Genomic DNA, 25,513 nt, shown 5'->3' with positions numbered 1-25,513 from the left:
TACGAGCTGTAATGGCGCAGCTCTATTCTGGAAAAGGGGGCGTGGAGCAGCAGCTCATTTGCATTTAAAGAGACAGGCCCGAAAAACAGCGTGTTTCTGCTTCCACTCAAAATAAGCATTTTCAAAATGATATAATAAATTATCTGTGTAGTATTTTGAGCTGAAGCTTCACAGGCACATTCTGGGGACACCAGAGACTTATATTACATATTGTAAAAAGGGGCATAATATGTCTCCTTTAATATAGAACAGTGTATTTTCTGTTATTATCAAAACAGTACTATCTATAGAACATGAAAACATGGAACATGATTCAGGAACAACAGCAAGCTCAGTTAAAAAGAAAAAAATAAATACATTTTGGTTGCCAGCTGAAAGTGCTGCTGCTTCTGACAGGATGAAAAATGGTACTACAGCAAACAAACAGTTACATCTTTCTCATAAAACTTGAAGTACCAAGTGGCACTGTTCATAAACCGCAAACTGGATGTCTGCCGTTGGACAGATTCATACACAGACAAGTTTTTGATCTCCATTTCCGCTTACACAATTGCAAGCTAGTTAGATGATTTTTTAATTAAGCTTCAGACAATAATAATTGTCAGATTGACAATCTCAGATTGAACCACATGATGCTTTTTTGTACTTTTTCAAGCTTTTTACAGCCATTGGTCACTAAATGTTTTTATTGTATGGAAAAGACCAACGTAAACATTCAGCAAAACGTCTAATTTTCTGATCAATAGAAGTTATACAGGTTTTGACATAAGAGTGAGTAAATGATGACAATTTGGGTGTTCCCAGATACCAAACTCTGCAAGAAATCTGAGAAATATCAGTCAGAAATGAGATGTGAGCAGTCAAGAGATGTTTTTTGTTTGCTTGTGAGTGAATTTGAAGCTTTTGTGAGTGTATTTGTATGTGCATTTGAGTGAGAGAGAGAGGGATCAGTGTGTGTGTGTGTGTGTTTGGTGTGGTGCTTGTTTTTTTCAGTCCCTAGTAGATGCAGAAGGAGTCTCAGCATCTGTCTCAGCAGCTGGAGGGTATCACACACACACACACACACATGCTCTCACACGTGGGTCAGATATCCTGACCTCAAATTGCTGCTGCTTGTCCTGCCTTGACCTGTTCCATCACACGCACACACACATGCGGAGAGCGTACAGGCTGTGAAAGTACTAGAAGGATGTTTGACAGAGAGAAGAAAATAAAAGCGCAGCGAGTATTCATGAAATGCTGATATGAACGTTCCATGCCAGAGGTCAAAGGTCAACACCAATGCTGACACTGAAAGTGCTGCTGCTTCTGACAGGATGAAAAATGGTACTACAGCAAACAAACAGTTACATCTTTCTCATAAAACTTGAAGTACCAAGTGGCACTGTTCATAAACCGCAAACTGGATGTCTGCCGTTGGACAGATTCATACACAGACAAGTTTTTGATCTCCATTTCCGCTTACACAATTGCAAGCTAGTTAGATGATTTTTAAATTAAGCTTCAGACAATAATAATAGCTCAGATTGAACCACATGATGCTTTTTTGTACTTTTTCAAGCTTTTTACAGCCATTGGTCACTAAACGTTTTTATTGTATGGAAAAGAGCAACGTAAACATTCAGCAAAACGTCTAATTTTCTGATCAATAGAAGTTATACAGGTTTTGACATAAGAGTGAGTAAATGATGACAATTTGGGTGTTCCCAGATACCAAACTCTGCAAGAAATCTGAGAAATATCAGTCAGAAATGAGATGTGAGCAGTCAAGAGATGTTTTTTGTTTGCTTGTGAGTGAATTTGAAGCTTTTGTGAGTGTATTTGTATGTGCATTTGAGTGAGAGAGAGAGGGATCAGTGTGTGTGTGTGTGTGTGTGTGTTTGGTGTGGTGCTTGTTTTTTTCAGTCCCTAGTAGATGCAGAAGGAGTCTCAGCATCTGTCTCAGCAGCTGGAGGGTATCACACACACACACACACACATGCTCTCACACGTGGGTCAGATATCCTGACCTCAAATTGCTGCTGCTTGTCCTGCCTTGACCTGTTCCATCACACGCACACACACATGCGGAGAGCGTACAGGCTGTGAAAGTACTAGAAGGATGTTTGACAGAGAGAAGAAAATAAAAGCGCAGCGAGTATTCATGAAATGCTGATATGAACGTTCCATGCCAGAGGTCAAAGGTCAACACCAATGCTGACACAGAGCAGATGGCAGCTCTGTACTGGCATTGCTGATCACAACATGCAAAAAAATGTGGGTAGTTGACATGAAATATGTGTCCTATTTTAGGCTGCATTTTGCTTAGTTTTATAATTATTTTATAGTTTTTTTATTGTTTTGCATGTTTTAAAAAACCTGTTTTATTAATTAGAGTCACTACTTGTAATATTTAAAATTGTAAAAATAGATTTTTTTTTTCACTGCAGGACTATTTAAAATAAACTACTAAAGCCAAAAAAAATCTTTTTTGAACCTTTTTCTTTTTAATTCTTAAAATGAATATGCATTTTATATTCTGCACATTATAATGTAGTGATACTTGATTTCACTAAATTCAGCATTTAATATATTTTAATCAATTGAGGGATTACATGGAATATGTGACCCTGGACCACAAAACCAGTCTTAAGTTGTAAATATATTAAAACTGAATTTTTGATTAGTAATATGCATTTAAGAACTTCATTTGGACAACTTTAAAGGTGATTTTCTCAGTATTTTGATTTTTTTGCACCCTCAGATTCCAGATTTTTAACCATACATCAAACAAACCATACATCAATGGAAAGCTTATTTATTCAGCTTTCAGGTGATGTATAAATCTCAATTTCGAAAAATTGACCCTTATGACTGGTTTTGTGGTCCAGGGTCACATATTTGTACTTCATAGTTTCATAGTTTCACTTCAGAAACATTTAAAATGAAATACTGAAGCCAAAAAAGTGATTAAAAATAGTGACAATTTTATAACCCTAAAGTTAATCCCTAAAATCTTTATTTTATTTTTTGTTTTAATCTCAGAATTAATATTAATTTTCATTCTGTACATTATAATGTTGTAATGTAAAAAAATCACTAAATTCAGCTTTTAAAAAGGTTGATATAATTTTTGTGTGTTTTGATTTTAGACATAAATATAATTTTCATAATAATTTGTTTAATAATTCTTATTCATATAGGTTCATATTCATAGGTTCATGGACACATTAAATGTCAACTATTCTCGTGTGTTTATTGTTTAGGCTTGTGCTGCTTCTCTGCAACAGTCATGTTTATATTTAGCTCACATTGTTTTGCACGGGTTCGTTCCACTCTTCGATCAATGATTCATGGCGTTTCATTTCATTGTTGTGGTTCATAATCCAACATGTTTATTTACATAGAAACGCCTGTGAAAAGATGCACCACATGTGTGTTTATTGACATGAGAGGGCGTGTGAGGCCCGTCACTGTATGACTGTGTCCATGACAACAGTAATTATGCTCATGTTCAGAAAGAGGACAGCGTACAGTATGTGCTTATTCAGAAGTAACGTATGCAAACATCTGTACTGTAAAGGTGTGTGTTTGTGTTGCTGCAAGTGTTTTAGGTACCCAGAGGAAAATGTTGTTGCTCAGAGTTTGCTTGTTCTTAGTTCTTATGACCATTTCATTCAAGTTTGTTTTTCCTATAGTTTCTTAGGTGAAATCAAAATAGATACATATGAGACAATTGTTGACATGGAGTAAGATTACAGAGCTAAAATTATCGAGGACAGCAGCTCAATTTATTCAGAAGAATGTGATGAGAAATATGTGAGTTGATACTGAATCTTCTTTGATTCATTCACTCTCTCTGTTTTCATTAAACAATTGAGACATTAAAGAGACGTCCTTTCCTATGAGTATTTTCAAGTATATTTGAAAAATATTTGCAATTGCATGCACATGTCTGGCTTTGCACGAGTCGTGCTTATTTCTTTTCTCTTCTCGTGAGCGTGTGTGTGCGTTTATCACGTGCATGTGAATGCTTTTGGAGTCGGCTGTGTGTGTGTGTGTATGTGTGTGTGTGCAGTGCATTTGCCTGAGGAGACAGTATTATGTAAGAGATCTCTGCTGCATACTGCACTTCAATAATGCACTCATACTGCTAAATAAAGGTACACACACACTCATACTGTACACACATACAATAACAAATCATATACAAAGTAGATCAGATTTCCAGGACACTCATTGTAGATCTTGTCCTAACAAACTGTGCCTAGCAAAATGTCATCATGTTCTTATCAGCAGGAAAGAAAAAATCACAAATGACATCTCAAATGTTTCTCCTAGACTAGATTGCGATTAAATGGAGACTAAACGGAGATTTAAATGCAGACTCTCCTGCTTCCCAGTCTCTCCTGAGAAAAAAAGTCCCTAATATCTCTTTTGGGGGTTTTAGAAATGATCTTCAGACTATGTGTTCTCAGACTATGCTCATATTTGACCAGAATCATGCTCAGATGCCATCTCAAAGAAAGTGATACTTATAGGTTGCTCTTTCATAGCTCATGAGACTTAATCAAAGTTTGTATTGAAATCTTGACCCATGGAGACACATGATGAGAAATATCTGAGAAGCAGCAGACAAAACACTGCATTTGCTCTCTGTTTATTTCATCAAGAAACAACTGAGATATTAAAGAGATTTCATTTGTGATGTTCTGCAATCAAAAGTCAGAGATTTCAGTGAACTCGAACATTTCTCAACAAATTCATCCCCATTCGTTTTATAGCTATATACTTTTTCGGTCAACCTTTCTCTATGTCTCATTTGTGTCTCTTTTTTATTGCTCCCAATGAATTTAAGAAGAATCCTCTGAGACAAAGTTGACAATTTAGCATGCTTGAAAACTCAGTTAAGTCATCTGAGCAGCAGAAGAGCAACATCTGGGCAATAAAACTTTTCTCTATGTACAGTATGATCTGATGTTCTGCATCATGGAAGTGACTCTATTCCTTTGTTTCTAAAATATGTAAATGTTATCTAACTGAATTCATCTTCACAGTTATTGTTTTGGCTGCTGCAGCACATCTGTGCGGCTCAAAAGCTTGAATACAGGCGCAAGTGTTTTAGGTACCCAGAGGAAAATGTTGTTGCTCAGAGTTTGCTTGTTCTTAGTTCTTATGACCATTTCATTCAAGTTTGTTTTTCCTATAGTTTCTTAGGTGAAATCAAAATAGATACAAATGAGACAATTGTTGACATGGAGTAAGATTACAGAGCTAAAATTATCGAGGACAGCAGCTCAATTTATTCAGAAGAATGTGATGAGAAATATGTGAGTTGATACTGAATCTTCTTTGATTCATTCACTCTCTCTGTTTTCATTAAACAATTGAGACATTAAAGAGATGTCCTTTCCTATGAGTATTTTCAAGTATATTTGAAAAATATTTGCAATTGCATGCACATGTCTGGCTTTGCACGAGTCGTGCTTATTTCTTTTCTCTTCTCGTGAGCGTGTGTGTGCGTTTATCACGTGCATGTGAATGCTTTTGGAGTCGGCTGTGTGTGTGTGTGTATGTGTGTGTGTGCAGTGCATTTGCCTGAGGAGACAGTATTATGTAAGAGATCTCTGCTGCATACTGCACTTCAATAATGCACTCATACTGCTAAATAAAGGTACACACACACTCATACTGTACACACATACAATAACAAATCATATACAAAGTAGATCAGATTTCCAGGACACTCATTGTAGATCTTGTCCTAACAAACTGTGCCTAGCAAAATGTCATCATGTTCTTATCAGCAGGAAAGAAAAAATCACAAATGACATCTCAAATGTTTCTCCTAGACTAGATTGCGATTAAATGGAGACTAAACGGAGATTTAAATGCAGACTCTCCTGCTTCCCAGTCTCTCCTGAGAAAAAAAGTCCCTAATATCTCTTTTGGGGGTTTTAGAAATGATCTTCAGACTATGTGTTCTCAGACTATGCTCATATTTGACCAGAATCATGCTCAGATGCCATCTCAAAGAAAGTGATACTTATAGGTTGCTCTTTCATAGCTCATGAGACTTAATCAAAGTTTGTATTGAAATCTTGACCCATGGAGACACATGATGAGAAATATCTGAGAAGCAGCAGACAAAACACTGCATTTGCTCTCTGTTTATTTCATCAAGAAACAACTGAGATATTAAAGAGATTTCATTTGTGATGTTCTGCAATCAAAAGTCAGAGATTTCAGTGAACTCGAACATTTCTCAACAAATTCATCCCCATTCGTTTTATAGCTATATACTTTTTCGGTCAACCTTTCTCTATGTCTCATTTGTGTCTCTTTTTTATTGCTCCCAATGAATTTAAGAAGAATCCTCTGAGACAAAGTTGACAATTTAGCATGCTTGAAAACTCAGTTAAGTCATCTGAGCAGCAGAAGAGCAACATCTGGGCAATAAAACTTTTCTCTATGTACAGTATGATCTGATGTTCTGCATCATGGAAGTGACTCTATTCCTTTGTTTCTAAAATATGTAAATGTTATCTAACTGAATTCATCTTCACAGTTATTGTTTTGGCTGCTGCAGCACATCTGTGCGGCTCAAAAGCTTGAATACAGGCTGAAAAATAAGTTTCTGAAAACACATTTTTTGGATGTGGAAATGGGTTAGCATGTGGGCTGCTATGACTCAGTGTATGTGTGTGTGATGCGCTTCACTGGTGGCATGCCAACCTCTGGCTGCTGTTGCCCGGTAACACTTTGCCACAGTTTTGCTCTCATTTCACCTTTTTACAGACTTTTTGTCTTTTTCTCTATATCTATTTTTCCCCTTTCATCATAGTTTCCGGCATATTATCTAATGTGGAAATGATAATAAACCAGTATCACTATTGTTTTATTGGGATTACTTGCCTGTCCTGTCCTTTTCCCTCTTTGTAATGGATAAACTCTAGAGTTTCTGTGTGGTTTTAGAAAGTATTTATAAAATATATTTCCCTGAAAATATTTTTTTTCTTTGTTAAAGTCTGGAAGAATTTGATGAGAAATATTTTGCAAGTTGACTTAAACTTAAAATTTTAAGGCAGCACAAATACTTTTTTTAAGTTATTTTTTTTACAGTGCTGTAAAAAATTTTTTTTCAAGTTGTAAATAAAGAATATTGGAATATGTTTTAAAAGAAAATACTATTTCAGTCTTTCTATCTCAATTTCTTTCTCAATCACCAATTTCTGATTGAAAATTGTTTCAAAGTAAATTCTACACCATTTCTTTCAGTGTATAAGTAATCTGTTTAAAAATTTTGGTCAGTGTGTGTTTTACTGTGTAATCAGTACATTAACATTTACCAGTATGCATGACTAATAAGTATGTTGGCCCACCCTCAAGTCTTTATAATATTTTGGTCTTTAGATATGATTCGATCCTTCCTTCATTGTAAATGAATGGGATTTTTTACCTGTTTTGTTCCGTTTCTGGATTAGAGTATTATTTATCAATATTATTTTTGTAGATTGTGTTGGTGGATATTCCTGAGTTGTCTATCTTCTAAATAATGCAGTCAGTCTGGTTTCTCATCCACATGTTCCTCACAAAGTCATCTGGAGGTGTTTCATTGAGTATGACTAATGCATTCTGGCCTGAACGCTAGCTGAATTCAGGAATAAAGTTTGCTCTGCATTCTGGATGTGTCACTACAATGGAAGTTTTTTTGTAATCTTGTTCCCTTTTGGTTTTCTACACCATTTTTCTCAGTTCTTTTCTGTGTCCTTCTCTCTGCAGCGGTGCCGTTCCCGCTGAGCCACAGGTTAACCATGCGAGAGGTGTTCGACTATGAGGGGAAACCGCGTGTGGACCTGCTGAAGGCTCACCTCACTAAAGAGGGTCGCTTGGAGGAGCCTGTCGCCCTGCGTATCATCAACGAGGGGGCCGCCATCCTCCGCCAGGAGAAGACCATGCTGGACATAGAGGCCCCTGTCACAGGTTACTGATACAGACATCTGTGACAAGAAAACAGGGCATGATCTGTAGATAAAAACAGAACCAGTTATTAACAGATATGTTCATTGAAGGTTATTTTCTTCTCTAAAGGAACAAAGTTCGGTCAAAAGTTTGTAATTAATACAATTTTTCTACAATTAACAGAGATTATACAATTAATCTCTTATGCTCACCAAGTCTGCATTTATTTGATTAAAAACACGGTAAAAACAGTAATATTGTAAAATATTATTACAATTTAAATGAACTGTTTTATATTTGAATATATTTTAAAATGTCACTTATTCCTGTGATACAAGTTGAATTTTCAGCAGCAAAGTCGTCAGTGTCACATGATCCTTCAGAAATCATTATCTGATTCTAATAGGATTATCTGATTTGCTGCTCAATTATTATTGGTGCTTAATTATTAAAAACATATGAAAAAAATAATCAAGTCTTTGGGCATGGTAGCTGGTTTTTGGCTGGATGGTCAAGATGGTCATTAGCTGGTCTACCAGCTGCCATGTTCTAAAAACCAGCTGGTTTGGAATGGAGGCTGGTTTTTAGAACACGGCAGATGGTCTACCAGCTTGTACCAGCTAATAATCAGGTATGTTCCAAAACACAGCTTAATCTGGGTTAGAATATCCTAACTGAGATGTAAGTGACATAATTAAATCACAACATAGACTGCAACTCAATGAATCACACAAGTAGCTCTCCACACGTGGGACTCAACTCATAATTGATTCCAGTATGCTTAGAGTTTGACGTTAGCATGTTGCTAAGCTTGCAACTTGATACTCGAATTGCAATAAAAATACAGCATGCATAAATACAGGGTGTAATAGTATATTTTTTATTAAATTAAATATAAATTGCCAGTTCATGCCATCTTGTATTTATTGTTTACTCTGAGCTTAATACAATGCATTCAGGGATTGCCTTCACCACAAAGAATATGTGTGATGCTGCATTAAATTTGTCCATAAATAAGGCATCCTAGAAAGTAGCATAATTCAAAATCTACTGAGCTGATAATCCCAAAATGCATTGTGATGAGCTCTTTGAAAATTTGGCAGAGATGTGTGAAATGTAATGTTGAATTGAAATATACACATATTTTATTCATTACTAAAAATATTAATATCTAATAAAATTGCAGTATTTAATGTAATGGGTTAGTATTTTAATGTAATTTAATGGTTTGGTACTACTTTAAGATATGAATACTTTTATTCAAAAGTGACAGTATATACATTTATCATGTTACAAAAGATTTTTTTTAATGTTCTTTTGAACGTCCTATTCATTAAAGAATCTGTTTTCAACATTGATAATAAGAAGTGTTTCTTGAGCAGAAAATCATGGATCATGTGACTAAAGACTGGAGTAATGATGCTGAAAATTCAGCTTTGCATCACAGAAATATAAATTACATTTTAAAATATATTAAAATATAAAACATTTGTTTTAAATTATAATAATAATTCACAATATTACTGTTTTTATTGTATTATTGATTAAATAAATGCAGCCTTGGGAACCATACGAGAAAATTAACTTCCCAACCCCAAACTTTCGAACAGTAGTGTTTTTTTTTTATGACAACCAAAATTTTATATGGCTGAATATTTACCTTTATATACATACATAATTTTGAACAAAAGGAATTATTATATTCACGTTCTAGAGTAAAATAAGAGATATTGTGTCCTTTGTGATTTAATTTAATCATGTATCAGATGATAAAAAGATGCATACACAAATATATGAGCATACTACAATATGAACATGTATCTCTAAGTTTAAGATATGCATGCGCACGTACTTATGCAATTACACTACATACTGATTAATTTTATAACAGAAAGAGGTTATCACTCTTGCCCAAATAAAGTAGAAAACTTTTGAAAATACAGGCTGAAAAGACGTTGGGGAATACATGACATTGTTAGGAGAGGTCAGATAATGAACTGCACCTTGTGACCTTAATTTCCCATGAGTCAAAGTGAGGTTCAGCACAGGCAGCAGGTCTGACGCAGGACGAAGATGTTGCTCCTCAGCTATGAAAATGCTATCATTTAGGAAGCCGAGAAGCTGAACACTTTTCCTGCTCTCGCTGGCCTCACATCAGAGACTGAGCCTCTCCCTCTCTCCCAGCATGCATTTCTGAACCCTCATCAGCTGCTGGCCTGGTGAATTTCACACACAGGAGTCATTAAACATTAATGGCTCGCTGGGTAACTGGTTTAATTCCCTGGAACCCATTACAGAGAGAGCTGGTTAGCTTTGTGTGCTTTCAGTCATTCAGACCTCGTGGCCTTTAACCCTTTGACCTCCCATTGGGAACACGCACTCACATGTGAATAGCTCCAATTAGACGTCTGCATTAGATATAAAACAACACTCAGCTTCTCTTCAGTCTCTTTCTCTATCTTTCTCTTTTTCTCTCTCACACACGCACACACACGTTTCAGTCAGGATGGTGATCAGCTTTCTCCTTCTCATCTTAATGTACAAGATGTTTATTGGATGGTTTCAAACAGATTTCATCTATTGGATTTTGTCATCATAGCTGGGAACATGTGCTGGCAAAATAACCATACTTTGTATATCAGACAATAAATGCAAGAGCCATTTTGATTTTCTAATCTTGCTAGCTACTAATAGGACCTACTAAAAATGAGGTAAATTATTTTTAAAAATCCAGTTTCTCCACAATGTGTGCTTACATATGTTTGTGACAGCGCAGATACTTATTGTGTGACTTTTAACTCATAGAAAGATGACTTTCAGGATGACAGCTCACTTTAAACTTTAAATTTATTTATTTAAAATATATATTTTAAATTATTAAAAATTTTATTAAATCAATAAATTATAACTGTAATCCTAAAATACTTTGAGTTTTTTTTAGAATTAAAAAAAATAAATAAATCTTTCAGTCGAAACATAAGATGAAAGTTTTAATACCTGCCTTTGATTTTCACTGATAACTAACTGTATGCCAGTGACATCACTGATATATTTGCATACTGAATTGTTTTTTACATCAGGGTTTATTAAATGAAAATTAAACTATAGTTAGGAAGTCTCAATTAATCCCTCTCTCTTTCTATATTTGTTTACAACTCCTCAAACTGTCATTCTGCTAAAACCTTCCCACTATTTTAACTATATTCATTTACTGTTTTGCAAGCACTATTGTTTCCTTCAGCTAGTCCCAATTTTTTTTGTATTGTTGCAGTGTGCGGGGATATTCACGGGCAGTTCTTCGACCTGATGAAGTTATTTGAGGTCGGCGGGTCTCCTGCGACAACGAGGTACTTGTTTCTAGGGGACTATGTGGACCGAGGGTACTTCAGTATTGAGGTGAGTATGTTCTAAGGTTTTTTCCACCCTGCTTAGGGACATGAGTTTGAAGTACACACCACCTTTGCCTAAATATCTTGATGTGGTCTGTGAAAGTATCTCTCTTTCTGTCTAAATTCTGTCCTTCAGTGTGTCCTTTACCTCTGGTCGCTGAAAATCCTCTACCCAAAGACGCTGTTTCTGCTGCGGGGAAACCATGAATGTAGACATTTGACTGAATATTTCACTTTCAAACAAGAATGTGAGTACTGACACGAGGAAAACTCTTTGTCTTTTCAGTAATGGTGTCTCTACACTTACATTTAAGGTATGAAACTATACATTTCTTATAAATACAACAGTTCACCTCACCTCTCCTCTAATGGAGGTCTTTTTCTGGAGCAGTCTCTTGTCAGACAGAAAGAGAGATGCAGAGAGAGAAAGAGGGAGTATGATTAGCAGAAAATTAATTTGCCTGTTAATGTTAGGCCCAGGGAGCATGTGAGTGTGATTTCCCTGATGAGGGGAGTGAGGAGGAGTGGGTGCCCTCCTTTACCATCTGCTGACTGACAGAACACACACACACACACACACAGGGCCGGAGTGGGACTCATTTTCAGCCCTGGAGTTTCTTGCCTTAGATCGGCCCACTTATTATTATTATTATTTATTTTTTTACTGGCCTTTTTACTGGCCTTTGCACTTTCTATTATCCATTTTTCATCTATTATTTTTTTGCTCGCATATCTCTAACAACTGAGGGTTTTTTGTTGTTGTTGTTGTTTGTTTGTTTTTTTGAGCAAGGTGCCGCTGTCAGGGGAGTCAAAAGATAATTACGTCATCATTAGGGTTGCCAATTAACTTCAGAAATGGAAAATAAGGGACAATTGTGACTCTTAGTCTTTTATTCTTTAAGAAAATAGTGTTAGAAAGGAAAAAATGAAATTGCATCATATGACCCCTTTAAGAAAATAAGGGACAGAATAAGGGACACTCCAAATATTTGTACTGTAGTAGGCTGTCTGCATACAGGTAAAAATGAATGAAAATGCATATTTTTCAATTAAAGAAAACTTAGAGAGTGTGGGCTGCTTCTGGTGCTTGGATTTGTAGTCTACTTCAATAATGAGGTCCAAAAATATGCTAGAAGTAAAAAAAAAAAATTCTCTCTCTCTCTCTATTTAACTGCATTACAGTGAAAGACGTCTTCCCTCAGGTAGATTGAATGCTCATGATCAATAAGTTGTTTGCATTCGCCCAAACTGAATCAAAACGCGGACAGTGAAGGGAACTGCAGTCAGCGCGAGACCCGCTCTGAGTCGCTGTGAAGCGGGAGCCGGCAGAGGATTAAACGGCTACTTCACAAATAAAACAATGATTTGCGCAAAAAGAATGATTAATTATCAATTGAGAATTTGTTATTGATATGGTCTGGTGAAAATAATAATATGGGCTGCGAGAAAATTATAAATAAAAAGAGTGGGGCTGCTATGAGTGCAGGCAGTCTAGGGACAGCATCACTGATCTATATATAATATCTATTATAGATCAGTGGACAGCATCCATATTTCAACCCCAGTGGCATGACAACACCGCGGCCCTCGCGGCCAAAAAAACAGACCGGCCCACCGGGAATCCTCCCGGTGCTCCCCACTAATCTATGTATAATATTATATATAGATCAGTGGGCAGCATCCATATTTCAACCCCAGTGGCATGACAACACCGCGGCCCTCGCGGCCAAAAAAACAGACCGGCCCACCGGGAATCCTCCCGGTGCTCCCGATTAGCCAATCCGGGCCTGCACACACACACACACACACTAATACACTCAAACTTATATACAAATGTTTACTGTGCTATCTAAATTGGGACACACCATACAACTAAATTGAGTTTAAAATAAAGGTAAATAATAATAATACTAATAAAGTAAATCATTTAAAACAATTACTCAAAAAAAAAAATCTCTTTATTTACTCATCCTCATGTTTGTGACTGAAAGTTAAGTCATTATTCAATAATAATCTTCCTCTCTACATGAAGTCAGAAATGCCATTAGCATGATATAAAATAAAAAAAATTATAAATATTAAAAATAATTATTTTAATTAGATACAACTGAATGATTAAATATACAATAAAAAATATGTGTATGTATACTATACATGCATACATACACATATTTATTACATTTATTTAACGTTGGAGGTTATGCATATATATATATATATATATATATATGCATAAGCTCCAACGTTAAATAAATGTAATAAATATTTTAAATATATATATATTTAACATAATTTTAAAAACATTTTAATGAGCTCCAAAGTAATTTAAGTAATTAAATATTTAATAAAAATATAGTAGTAGTATATTTATGTGTATACTTAAGATAAGCATTTTAATAAATTAGTCAATTATAACTAATACTGAACTACTTTTTTGCATTTAGAATAAAACAAAGCAGCATTGTTTACATTTTAAAATTTACATTTACACAGAGCACATTTGTATTCTTATACTACTACGCTACAGCATAGTAGAATTTTTATATATTGATTGATCTAATGTCATTAGTGAGACGGAGGGAGAGATGGAGAGATAATGCAGAGTGATACAGTGATGTGAACAGATTGGTAGATTTGGAGCAGTCAGATTGACACAGCACAGACTGTCTCACACACATCTCTCATTTAGTGTCCTCTGAAAGTGTAATTGAATGCAGCAGCTTAATGTAAGAATTAGATTCATACAGAGAAAATAAACCCTTCAGAAGAAGCTCACTTCATTTCTGAGCTCTGGAGTGACATTACTTCATACTCTTCTTCTCATTTGTATCTCTCCTGCGCTCTCCTTGTTTGTCTCTGACTCTCTGTCTCTCGGGTGAAATCAGATGCTCCGTGCAGGTGTGTGATCTCTGTCTCTCTTTCTTTCAGGTAAAATCAAATACTCGGAGCAGGTGTATGATGTGTGCATGGATGCATTCGACTGTCTGCCTCTGGCTGCTCTGATGAATCAGCAGTTTTTGTGTGTTCATGGTGGCCTGTCTCCAGAGATACACACGTTAGACGACATCAAGAAGGTGAGGAGTGTATATGAACATATATATGTATATGTATATGTATACATAAAACAATTCAAAAGTTTGGGTCAGCATTTTTAAAGAGGTTTCACATTCAGCATTAAATTGACAAAAAGTGACGTTTTGACTACATTTTTACAAACTGTTTTTCTTTCAAATAAATGCTTGTCTTTTTGAACTTTCTACTGAAAGAATACAAAAAATGTATCATGGTTTCCAGAAAAGTGTTAAGCAGCACAACTTCTCAATGTTGATAATAACAACAAATGTTTCTTGAGCAGCAAATCAGCATATTAGCATGATTTCTGAAGGATCATGTGACACCCTAATGATGCTGAAAATTCAGCTTTGCATCACAGGAATAAATTACATTTAAAATATAACAATAATGTAATGTAATGTAAATGTAATAATATTTCACAATATTATTGTTTTTACTGTATTTTTGATAAATGCAGCCTTGGTGCGCATAAGAGACTAAACCACTAAAAATCTTACCCACCCCAACCTTTTGAACAGTAAATCCAGTTCGTGTTCCCCAGAAAGTCCTTATAATGCAATCCTGGACCATTTTAAATGTTTTATGACTTAAGACTCAGCTCTAACAACAGATGTTTGACAGATCTGTAAATCTCCCATTATGCTTCTGGTGCATTTTCTTTAGCGATGAACAGGCTGTGCACAAACACAGCACAGCACACCACACCGTTTTTTAAAATTATTATTCTTGTCTTTTTCTGCCAATTTCAATTTAGTGTGCTTTATTTGCATGACCAAACAAAAGTATATTTTTATTTTCAATGCAAAAAATAAAAGCAAAATAATTATGCAAATGGAGTAAAAACAGTATTCTTAACATATACATTAAAAAAGATAAAATATTAGAGAAAAATATTAAATATGAATAATGTTGTTCATTTATTAGTATTATTATCATATTTAGTAATATTTAATTTTAGTGATGTTGACTTGGCAGACGACTCATTCGCTCTCTCTCTGTTTGACTCTCAGCTGGACAGGTTCAAGGAACCGCCAGCGTTTGGCCCCATGTGTGATCTGCTGTGGTCCGACCCGCTGGAGGACTTCGGCAATGAAAAGAGTCAAGATTACTTCAGCCACAACAGTGTCCGCGGATGCTCCTACTTCTACAGGTAAACCACACAGCCTCCTTTAGTATGTCCTAGACAGCAAATTGAGACTCTCTTGCTTTTCACATGGTTCTCCACAGAAAAAGCCCCCAGTAACCTCTCATGTGGCGGAGATCTCGACAATGATCTTTGATTTCATACTTAAATCTGAGCACAGTCAATATATGTACTCAGATTCTTCCAACACTGAATGATCTGAACTGCTATCCACGTTTATTTTACAGCGCTATACTCTTATTGTATGTCAACATTTTTGTCATTTATGTCTCTTTATATTTCCCATAGGGAGTTTTAGGAGAGATGTCTTAAATAAACTTTAAGTCTCCTGTGCTATGAGCGAGCAACCACTGAGCAAAACGATGTTCCTCAGGGACGTTTGTACAGTGAAATAAAGGTGTAGATGAAAGTCCAGCGCCTGAAGTGCTGCACGGGTTTAATTGGAATTGTAAAGCAGTCCAAACAGTGACCAGCCTCAGCACAACACAGAATCCCCACAATCCCACGGGAATCGGTGCTCTGCCGTTACCATGGCAACTGGCTACTACTGCCAGATCCGCTGAGATATGAAGATACAGAGATATAGTGAGAACCTGAGAGAAAGACAGAAATGATAGAGCAGAAAAGGAAGAGAAGCTATAATATAGGGCTGAGCGATTAATCAAAATGAAACGGAAATCGTGATATGGCTTAGTGTGATTATCAAATCACAAAGGCTCCGATTTAATTAAATAAATAGTGAAGCATTTTGTAATGAGAAGCATTTTTAAACCTGTAGCCAACAAATGAGAAGCAGTTTTCCACCAAAATGAATGTACAATGGCTTAACATTTGAACATAAAGAAATTAACACGTAAATATTAGTATATTATATAATATTATATGCATATGTATATAATATTATTACATATAATATTATTTTTCTGTTGTACAGTAAAGTAAAATAATGATAATGTAGAAATTCTTATGTATTTCTTTAAAAAAAAAAAGTTTTTATTTAATAGTAAATAATAATAATAATAATAATAATATAAAAAGTAATACATAATAAAATAAAAAAAAATATGAAACAAAAATAAGAAATGCATTACTATCATAATAATATTTTTCTATAAATTAATATTTAATAAATAACAATGTAATAATAATAATAATTAATAATAAGGTATTATTATTATTTTAGTCATTGATATATTAATATTTTGGCAAAATTGTGCAGGCCCACAAGGAATCACAGCAAACCTGCATACATGCACAAATGAATGAATTAATGGCATTTTAACCATTTTTGTTTTGAAGAAAACCACTATTAGATTCAGGCCTAAGGGAAAATATATATATAGAGAGAGAAAGCAAGACAGAGAAAAGGGATGGTTAATTCTAAGCTAATTTATTTACACCACAGCTAACGTTGTGCAGCCTGTGAATGAGAGCCCTGGGTGTGAACGTTATTACCCACAATCCTCACTGTTTTCACTTCTTATGAAACCTTCTGAAATAAATGAAACAAAGTGGATGATCGGTCTGTCTGTGTGCGCTTTAGGTCTGTTATTTTCAATATACCAGTAAAAAAAATAATAGACAAAGACTGCTAAGTTAAACTAATGAATAACATGCAAGACTAGTCTTAAACATGCATCATTACAACACTGAGTCTGAGTCCTCATATCTTTACTAGCATCACATTTAGACCCTTCAGTTATTTTGAGCAGAAAATGATGATTTTCACTGTAAGCTGCACATTTACATCACTGCTACCCCCTGGTGGCTGATAACGGTAAGACAATAATAAACATGCTAGCAACGGGTTAAATTCGACTATCAGAGATATCAGAAGGGCTGTATAATCAAATGAAATCTAATGAACTGGGAATGAAGTTTCAACGGTTAGGCTATGTTAGATCTAAATCACCAGTGCTAACTGGACTATTAGCAATGACACACGAACATCCTGTAAGAAAAAATAATCTATGGTGGTTTGCTGATCTTAGCTGGTTTTAGATGGTCTCTCAGCTTGGCTAAGTAGGTATTTAGCTAGTTAGCTTACAGGAAATCACCAAAAACAGACCAGCTTACCTGAGTTATTTAGTCAAATGAGTTGTTTTATCAGTGAAGAACTGTAAATAGTGTTTATCATGCCTCATTAATGTTGTCTGTTTTATCATTTTGTACAGCTATCCTGCGGTGTGTGAGTTTTTACAGACCAACAACTTACTGTCTGTCATCAGAGCACATGAGGCGCAGGACGCGGGGTAAGAAAACAACACCAACATCACCTTTGACCTCTTGTCTCTTTCTATATGTCTGCTTTTCTCTCCTTTCTCACCTTCCTCACCTCCTACAGACATAGAAACCAGATGAAAAACCCTTACAAACACACACACACAAAACAGAACGTATATATTGACAGGCTGGTGAAGTTTGTGTTGATGGACGATCAGTAGGGATGGGCGTATCGATCCGAAGTATCGATATATCGATACTGACGCGAGTATATCGATCGGTATCGTATCGAAAACAAAATAAGGGGTATCGCCCATCCCTAACGATCAGTGTGCAGATACAGCAGACAGTCAGACGCAGAGAGCCATTGATTCTCCATAATCCAAATACATTACAGTACAGTAGTGTTTATTGATCTGAAATGCCACCAATGCACACACATTCACCTATTCACCTCAGCCCAGGCCCACTAATCTGCCAGAGTAGCTTTAAATGTGCAAAGGTACTCTACAATACTCAACAACAGTAAACTATACCATACAGTCAGCTAAACAACAGTCAGTAATGCTCTACACCAATCTACAATACTCGGTACAACAGCAGACAGCATGTTAACGGAGTGCATTAGTTCATTTACAGTCTAATAATATGTATTATAATGTTCTTTAATCATATTTAAAGCATTTTATGTTCATAATTTTGTGTTGTGTTGCATGCCTTTGCACATTAAAGGCCAAGTTCTTCAAAATAAACAGTGAATAAAGGCTTCCAAATAATCATAATTATGATCTGAAACTCTATGCTTTGAGAAACTGACGTTTTTAGGGCTTTAAACAGGGTCCACCACAAGTAAGTACTTATTATTAATGTTTAGCAAAATTTGAGGAAGAAGATTATTATTCCCTCACTTATTTCCCAGCGTGATTCTAATTAAGTTTCTGATTGTCATACTGAAATTGTCCTCCTTATCTTCTTTGTTTTCTTGCTCTCTCAGTTACCGTATGTACAGGAAGAGTCAGACTACAGGTTTTCCTTCTCTCATCACCATCTTTTCTGCTCCAAACTACCTGGACGTTTACAACAACAAAGGTCTGAATTCAGGTTTTCTCTCTGCCACATGGTCACCTACAAACATGCCAACACACATGGTTGATTATGTATGATCAGGTGAATCTCAGAATGAAATTAGTTATATCTTGATGAAAAAAATACAGCTTTATTCTTGTAATGATATGGGTTTTTTTGTGATTTTTTCTGTGATTTTAACGTGGCACTTAAACTCTATTGTAGATCAACATTTAATATTCATATACAGTATATTAATTTCCTGATTGTCCTGAAAAGGCTTAATTTTCTATGTACACAATCTTTGTCTGAAATATGAAATGTGACCCAGGCATGTTGTTAATAGGTTTCCTTATGTCTTTCCTACACAAACCTGTTTTGTAAGATTTAGAAACACTCAAGTATGTCAGAGGCCATTGTATGTAATGCAAAGTTGCAGGGCTTTGTGTTTTTGTTGTGTGTCAGTCATGTGCAAAGTGAAAGTAAGTTACAGATGTTCATTAGAGATACTTATGTTCCTATAAATATGTTTGTTTTGTGTGAATATAACTGCCTTAATGCCATTCCGCAGCGGCCGTGCTTAAATACGAGAACAACGTAATGAACATACGACAGTTCAACTGCTCGCCACATCCGTACTGGCTGCCCAACTTCATGGACGTCTTCACCTGGTCTCTTCCGTTCGTTGGGGAGAAAGGTGGGAAATTAGAGGAACCATGTTGCTAAACAGCTTGAGACATCATCATTCTGACTGGAGACAGCCAGTCTTTGCGACTGCACAAATTCCGTATGTTTTGTTCATTCTGGGTGTCTGTGTGAGGAAAGTGGATGCACTGTTCTGCTGACTTGTTAAAACTAAGATGGAATAGGTCCATCTATTCTGTCTCAACAAGTCAAACTAGAATGAGGCAAATGAGCAATCCAAAAATGTTTCATTTGATTGAGATGGAGATTAAAGGATCACATTTATCTGGTGTATCAGTATTACTATGGCATTTCTTATTATGTTGTTGTGAATATAATTGTTCAAGATTATCATAGTTTATGCTAAAATGTCAAGAGATCTTGCCGTTTTGACCTTTTACTCCTCTACAGTGACAGAAATGTTGGTGAATGTCCTCAGTATCTGCTCTGATGATGAGCTTATGAACGACGGAGATGAGATCTTCGATGGTGAGAACTGCACATTCCTTATAAGCTTTTCCTCTAATGTTTTCAGAAACGCACAGGTCTAGACTTTAGATCATTTAAATTATTACACCTAGTTTTTAAGTCAAATATGACCAAATGACAAATAAAATAAACCTGTTGCCTAATTGGCATTCTCTAACAACTGTGGATACTTCAATAAATTGTTTAGCAACTGAACAATTAACATTAAAGTACAGTAGCTTTAAAAATAACAATTAGACATATGTGATATGTAGAGAACCATTGTTTCCTTTTAAAATCTTGTTATGCAGAATATTCAGCTTCAGCATGTTGTTCATGAAATATAAGTTTGTTTCCTGGTTCCTCTCAGCTAACGCTGCGGCTGCCCGTAAAGAGGTTATCAGAAACAAGATCCGTGCCATCGGCAAAATGGCCAAAATGTTTTCAGTCCTGCGGTGAGTCTGGGAGGGGTTGGGAACACATGTTTGTGGTTTGGATGTGTAGGACATTAGAAAAAAAAAATACAGCAATATGTGTGCGTTTGTGTGGTGTGAGACACAGTGTTGTTATTGCTACCAAACTATTAAAAATCATTTTCGTTAACTGAAAAAAGAGACATTTTAAATGAAAAACTTGAATTTAATCTTAAATGAAAATTCAAAATGTTGCCTTGGCAACTAACTGAAATAAAATAAGTTAAAGTGCTAAAATGACTAAAACTGAAATAAAAATAAATCAAAGCTTTATAGAAATAAAAAGTTAAAAACAAACCAAAATTAAGATAAACTGTAAATATAAATATAAAAGCCAATTAGAATATTAATGAATACTAATAGTGTATAAATAATACTAAATAATACATCAAAAGTATAAGAGGCTTTCTAAATCTTTCTATAATTTTATTTTTATCAATTAAATATAACTGTTGTAAGCTTGGTATTCTGGCATAAACCATGGTTACCACGGTAAATTAAATGCAAGGGTAACCTCGGTTAACACGGATTCTAATTACACGTCTAATCCAGTGCCAAATGTGACCAATCACAAACTAAACAATAGTTACATCATTAAATATTAATGTGTTGATTTGCAGAAACATCCATGTGTTGTATTATTTGTACTACATTTCAGAAGACACATTTCCACAAATGGACAAGCAGTTATTAAAACAGGTTGCGTGCTGTGCTTGTCCAATGAATGTCATTAACCTCATAATTAATATTAACCTCATAAAATTAACATTAACCTCAAATAAGAATGTTAAACAAGAGTTTACAAATGTACAGTATGAAATATCAAAGCCTGATAAAGTATAGCAGTGTAAAATAAGATAACCCAGGTAAAAAAAATTACCATGGGTTAACAGTTATTTAGTATTATTTTATAATATTACAGTATTTATTAAGATTTTGAATTAATTTATTTTTACATTGGCAGTGTTCATTTTAATTTAATTTGTAGTCATTTTTGTGTGCTTTTGTCATTTTTATTAGTTTTTAGTTTAAATTATTTCTATTTAGCTTTAGTACTTATTTTATTTCAGTTCATTTTCAAGATTTTCATCTAATAAGGATTTTTATTTTTTTTTCAGCTTTATTTCGATTAACAGAATCGATTTTTAAAAGTTTTAATTAACAAAAACAACACTGAGTGTGACAAGCACACTGTTGAGTTTGTGTGGTGTATATGAGTGTTAGTCGCAGTTGTTGGTTGTATTTCGACAGAGAGGAGAGTGAGAATGTGTTAACCCTGAAAGGTCTGACCCCCACTGGCATGCTGCCGAGCGGCGTACTGTCTGGAGGAAAACAGACCTTGCAGAGCGGTGAGTTACAAAAACAAACATCGTTTTCTCTCTCTCCCATCACAGCCTCTTTTCTCTTTCAAGGTCAGTAAGACAGTGTCTTACAAACTCATGGACATGTTTGCTAACCCCTCTCTTTTAGTCAAACACTTTCGTTCATTCTCTTCACTAATTAAACCATCAGAAATGTGCACACATACAGGGACACTAACCGGCTAACGCTAACTGCTAACTGCCCGTGGCAGCTACTTGGCAGCTTGTGCTGCGTGCATGACTGTCACAATAAAACTCCCCCATCCATCCTCCCTCTCTCCCTCTCTCCTTCTCTACGTCTGTCTTTCTGTGCCTCCTCAGCTACCATCGAGGCCATTGAAGCCGTGGAGACGGTTGAGGATGGAGAAGGTAAACTGGCCGGCCTCTATCTCTCTCTGTGCTGCTCAGAGGTTTCATAGAGACCGCCGTAACACGCTAGCTAGCTAGACAGCGCAGCCTAGCTAACTGAGCATGTGGGGTGCTATGACTGGTCAAGGATTGTGTTTTTCTCATTGTCACACACTTTTTTATCTAGATATCTAAATGGGTACATACACTATGTTCAAAAGTTTAGGGTCAGGAAGATATTTTTAAAGAAATGAATACATTTATTCAGCAAGGATGCATTAAATTGATCAAAAAAATTTAAAATAAAGACGTTTATAATGTTAAGAATGTAAAGAATCCTGAAAAATAAATATATCACCGTTTCCACAAAAATATGAAGCTGCACAACTGTTTTCAACACTGATAATAATAATATTTCTTAAGCAGCAAATCAGCATATTAGCATGATTTCTGAAGGATCATGTGACACTGGAGACTGGAGTAATGATGCTGAAAATTCAGCTTTGCATCACAGGAATAAATTACATTTTAAAATATATTAAAATAGAAAACACTTGTTTTAATTTGTAATAATATTTCACAATTTTATTGTTTTTACTGTATCTTTGACCAAATAAATTCAGCCTTGGTGAGCAGAAGAGTCTTCTTTCAAAAACATTAAACATAAGCTTGTATTGATTTTAAACTACTTTAATGAAAAGCAAAAAATTAAATTAAGAAATACATTTACTTTATTTAATAATCTTATTTAATTAATTTATTTGTATTCTTTTTTACATTTGAGGATGTTCCTAATGGAGGTTTTGTCCGATTTTGTTTTCAGACACGATTAGTTTTCTCTGAAGTAAATTTGTGTTTCACAGACTTACGTTTTCTCCATTTTACTCCAGTATTATGTGAGACATAGTATAATTTTATTGTATAATTTTAATAAATTCCTTCCCATAATAACAGTACACATAATGTCATAATCATATCCCCACTAAAAGAAACAATTTAAACCAGCCTGAATTGTTTTCCTGGTCTCTCATGCTGGCCGTGCCAGTCTGGTTTGCTAGTTTTAGGGGGGTTTTGGGCACTTATGAGGCTGGGAGAGCTAGACCTGCTTAAACCAGCCAAAACCAGCATCGTTTAAGCTGTTTTTTTGCATTGTATAAGTCATATACATCGTAACGCTTATTCAGCCAACAGACAATTTCATTTTAGTAAAAACTAGTTTATATCAGTATATAAAATAAAAAATATCCTCTGTTGATAATTGCTGTTTAGAAAGCTAATTTAGTCTGAAGAGTGTTAGAATAGACACACACACACACACACACACACACCTGTGTCTTCCTGCTTATGCAAATGCTGGTCTCTGCTCTGCTGTTCTCCACTCCTTTTTTTCCAACGGCACACATTCTTATGTACCTAATCATCAAGGTTACAGAATGACTCAGCAGATGGCAAGAATCTGGGCCATGGGCAGGTGAGGGCGCGCGCCCCTGCCTCTCACTAATGACCCAGAATTCTTACAGCACCCCACCCCAAACGCTGATCACCCCAGTGCCGCTACTCGCGCACTCACTCTGGGTTTGGTCTATCATGACCATGTGATCTGCAGCGATCATGTGACCTCTCTATGACAGGGTTTGTTTTTTAGACTCATTCTAAACGGTTTTTGCTTACATCTGGTAAACAATGACTTAAAGGTCAATGACAGTTCTGGATGTTAAATGCCATTTAAAACCTCCATAACAAAATATGGCTTTTAATCAATAACATTAACTTTGTGAGATTGACCTAGAGATCCAAAGTTGTGAAGCAATGAAATATGCTTCTAGTAAATGATTCATGAAGTCGAGAAAATTTTTGTACGTTTTGTTTAATAAACCTTTCATGAGGCCCAGTAAGCAGTAAAAAATAAAAATAACTAAGTTATAACTAAAAATAAAAAGTTCCTATGAAAAAAAATATATATACAAAATGTTTTGTTCTTTGGCAATACTTTGAATAAATACTTAATTTCTTAGTGGAAGATGTTAAGTACACAGCATGTTATTTTAAAATGATTTAAATTCTATTATAGTGTTTATTAATATTTTGAATTCGTTTTTTATTTTTCAGTTCTATTTTAATTTTAGTTTTTGGTAATTTGGTTATGTACTTTTGTCATTTTTATTTTTATTTATAATGAATTGTTTTTGTTTTAGTAATTTTAGGACTTCAAATTTAACTTATTACAGTTAGTTTTCATCTAATGTTTTCTAATTTATTTCAGCTTTATTTGAATTAATGAAAATTACTTTTATTAGTATTAGTTTTAGTTAGTTTTAGTTAATAACACTGGTCTTTTTTTTGTTGAGAATATTCAAATGGTTCTTTGAAATAACTCAAACATTTTAGCGTCATGATTCATATCAGAGCAGGTTGGTTAGCTTCAAGGTTTATAGCTACTTATCAAAGAATATTTATGGAGAAAATCAGTGGCAAAATACTTCCAAAACTCTTTTCTCAGCACACAGGGTGAGACTGGATCAGTTTCAGTGTATTTGAAAGCCAAAAACATCTCTGTTGTCTGAGAACAAACCCAAGAGAGGGTCTCACATCATCTCTGACTGTGATATGAAGCACTATGTTTCCATTAGAATGGATCAAAGTACATTAAATAAAAACCTTAAAATTTTCATTACAAAAAAACTACTTTGATGCTGGTGAAATGGGTTTGTTTTCTAATGGAAACATTGACTGTGCTGTTGGTCCTTGTGAGGTTTTCCAGTTAAAGTGGGAGTGAAAGTGATAAGATGTAATGTCCATTATCATCGCCACAGCTGTTCCCTTGTACACCGTATATTGTGTGTGTGACTGGTTGTGAAATACGTGCAGTTGTGAATTTGTGTTTATAATGTGACTATTTTATAGCAGAGTGGATCAGTGGAGTGTTTGAAGAGATATCTGCATATGAGTGAAATTTTAAATCATTCCAGGTCACATTTCGCACCAATAATCAAAAGAAAAAAAGTTTGAGTAAAGAAAATATTAATATACAAATACAAAATATTAAACAAATTAAGATTTTTTGCATTGAGATAGTATTGATTCATGTTCTAATATAATGCCCCTGAAATTTCCAATATTGTAAAATAATGTATTTTATTATTTAAAAGTTAAAAAAAAAAATTTAAATGTAGTACAACAAATACCATGATGGTGTATAAATGCTTTAAATGAAATAATATTAACAAGAAAATTATATATATATATATATATGAAATATGTACTTTTTTATTTTTAAACATGGGTATACACCGTGGTTGTAATGATTTGTTATTATATATATGTATTATATATATATATATA

At 34.8% G+C, this 25,513-nt stretch overlaps 1 protein-coding gene across 1 annotated transcript in view; it reads left to right on the top strand.

The window, feature by feature from the left end:
* LOC107731730 (serine/threonine-protein phosphatase 2B catalytic subunit alpha isoform-like) overlaps window positions 1-25,513 on the top strand; it is a 33,397-nt gene that overhangs the window by 5,777 nt on the left and 2,107 nt on the right. The window contains exons 2-13 of the mRNA XM_016542891.1: window positions 7,762-7,962; window positions 11,213-11,337; window positions 11,467-11,578; window positions 14,259-14,404; window positions 15,416-15,555; window positions 17,724-17,801; window positions 18,767-18,861; window positions 19,409-19,534; window positions 19,933-20,010; window positions 20,360-20,444; window positions 21,714-21,811; window positions 22,145-22,192. Of these exons, the coding sequence (XP_016398377.1) occupies window positions 7,794-7,962; window positions 11,213-11,337; window positions 11,467-11,578; window positions 14,259-14,404; window positions 15,416-15,555; window positions 17,724-17,801; window positions 18,767-18,861; window positions 19,409-19,534; window positions 19,933-20,010; window positions 20,360-20,444; window positions 21,714-21,811; window positions 22,145-22,192 (1,300 nt within the window). The 5' untranslated portion in view covers window positions 7,762-7,793. The remainder of the gene's footprint in view (window positions 1-7,761; window positions 7,963-11,212; window positions 11,338-11,466; window positions 11,579-14,258; window positions 14,405-15,415; window positions 15,556-17,723; window positions 17,802-18,766; window positions 18,862-19,408; window positions 19,535-19,932; window positions 20,011-20,359; window positions 20,445-21,713; window positions 21,812-22,144; window positions 22,193-25,513) is intronic.

This window comes from Sinocyclocheilus rhinocerous, unplaced genomic scaffold, assembly GCF_001515625.1.
Source record: "Sinocyclocheilus rhinocerous isolate Xijiao unplaced genomic scaffold, SAMN03320098_v1.1 scaffold3446, whole genome shotgun sequence".
Lineage (NCBI taxonomy): Eukaryota > Metazoa > Chordata > Actinopteri > Cypriniformes > Cyprinidae > Sinocyclocheilus > Sinocyclocheilus rhinocerous.
This window is presented reverse-complemented; position numbering and strand designations above follow the sequence as displayed.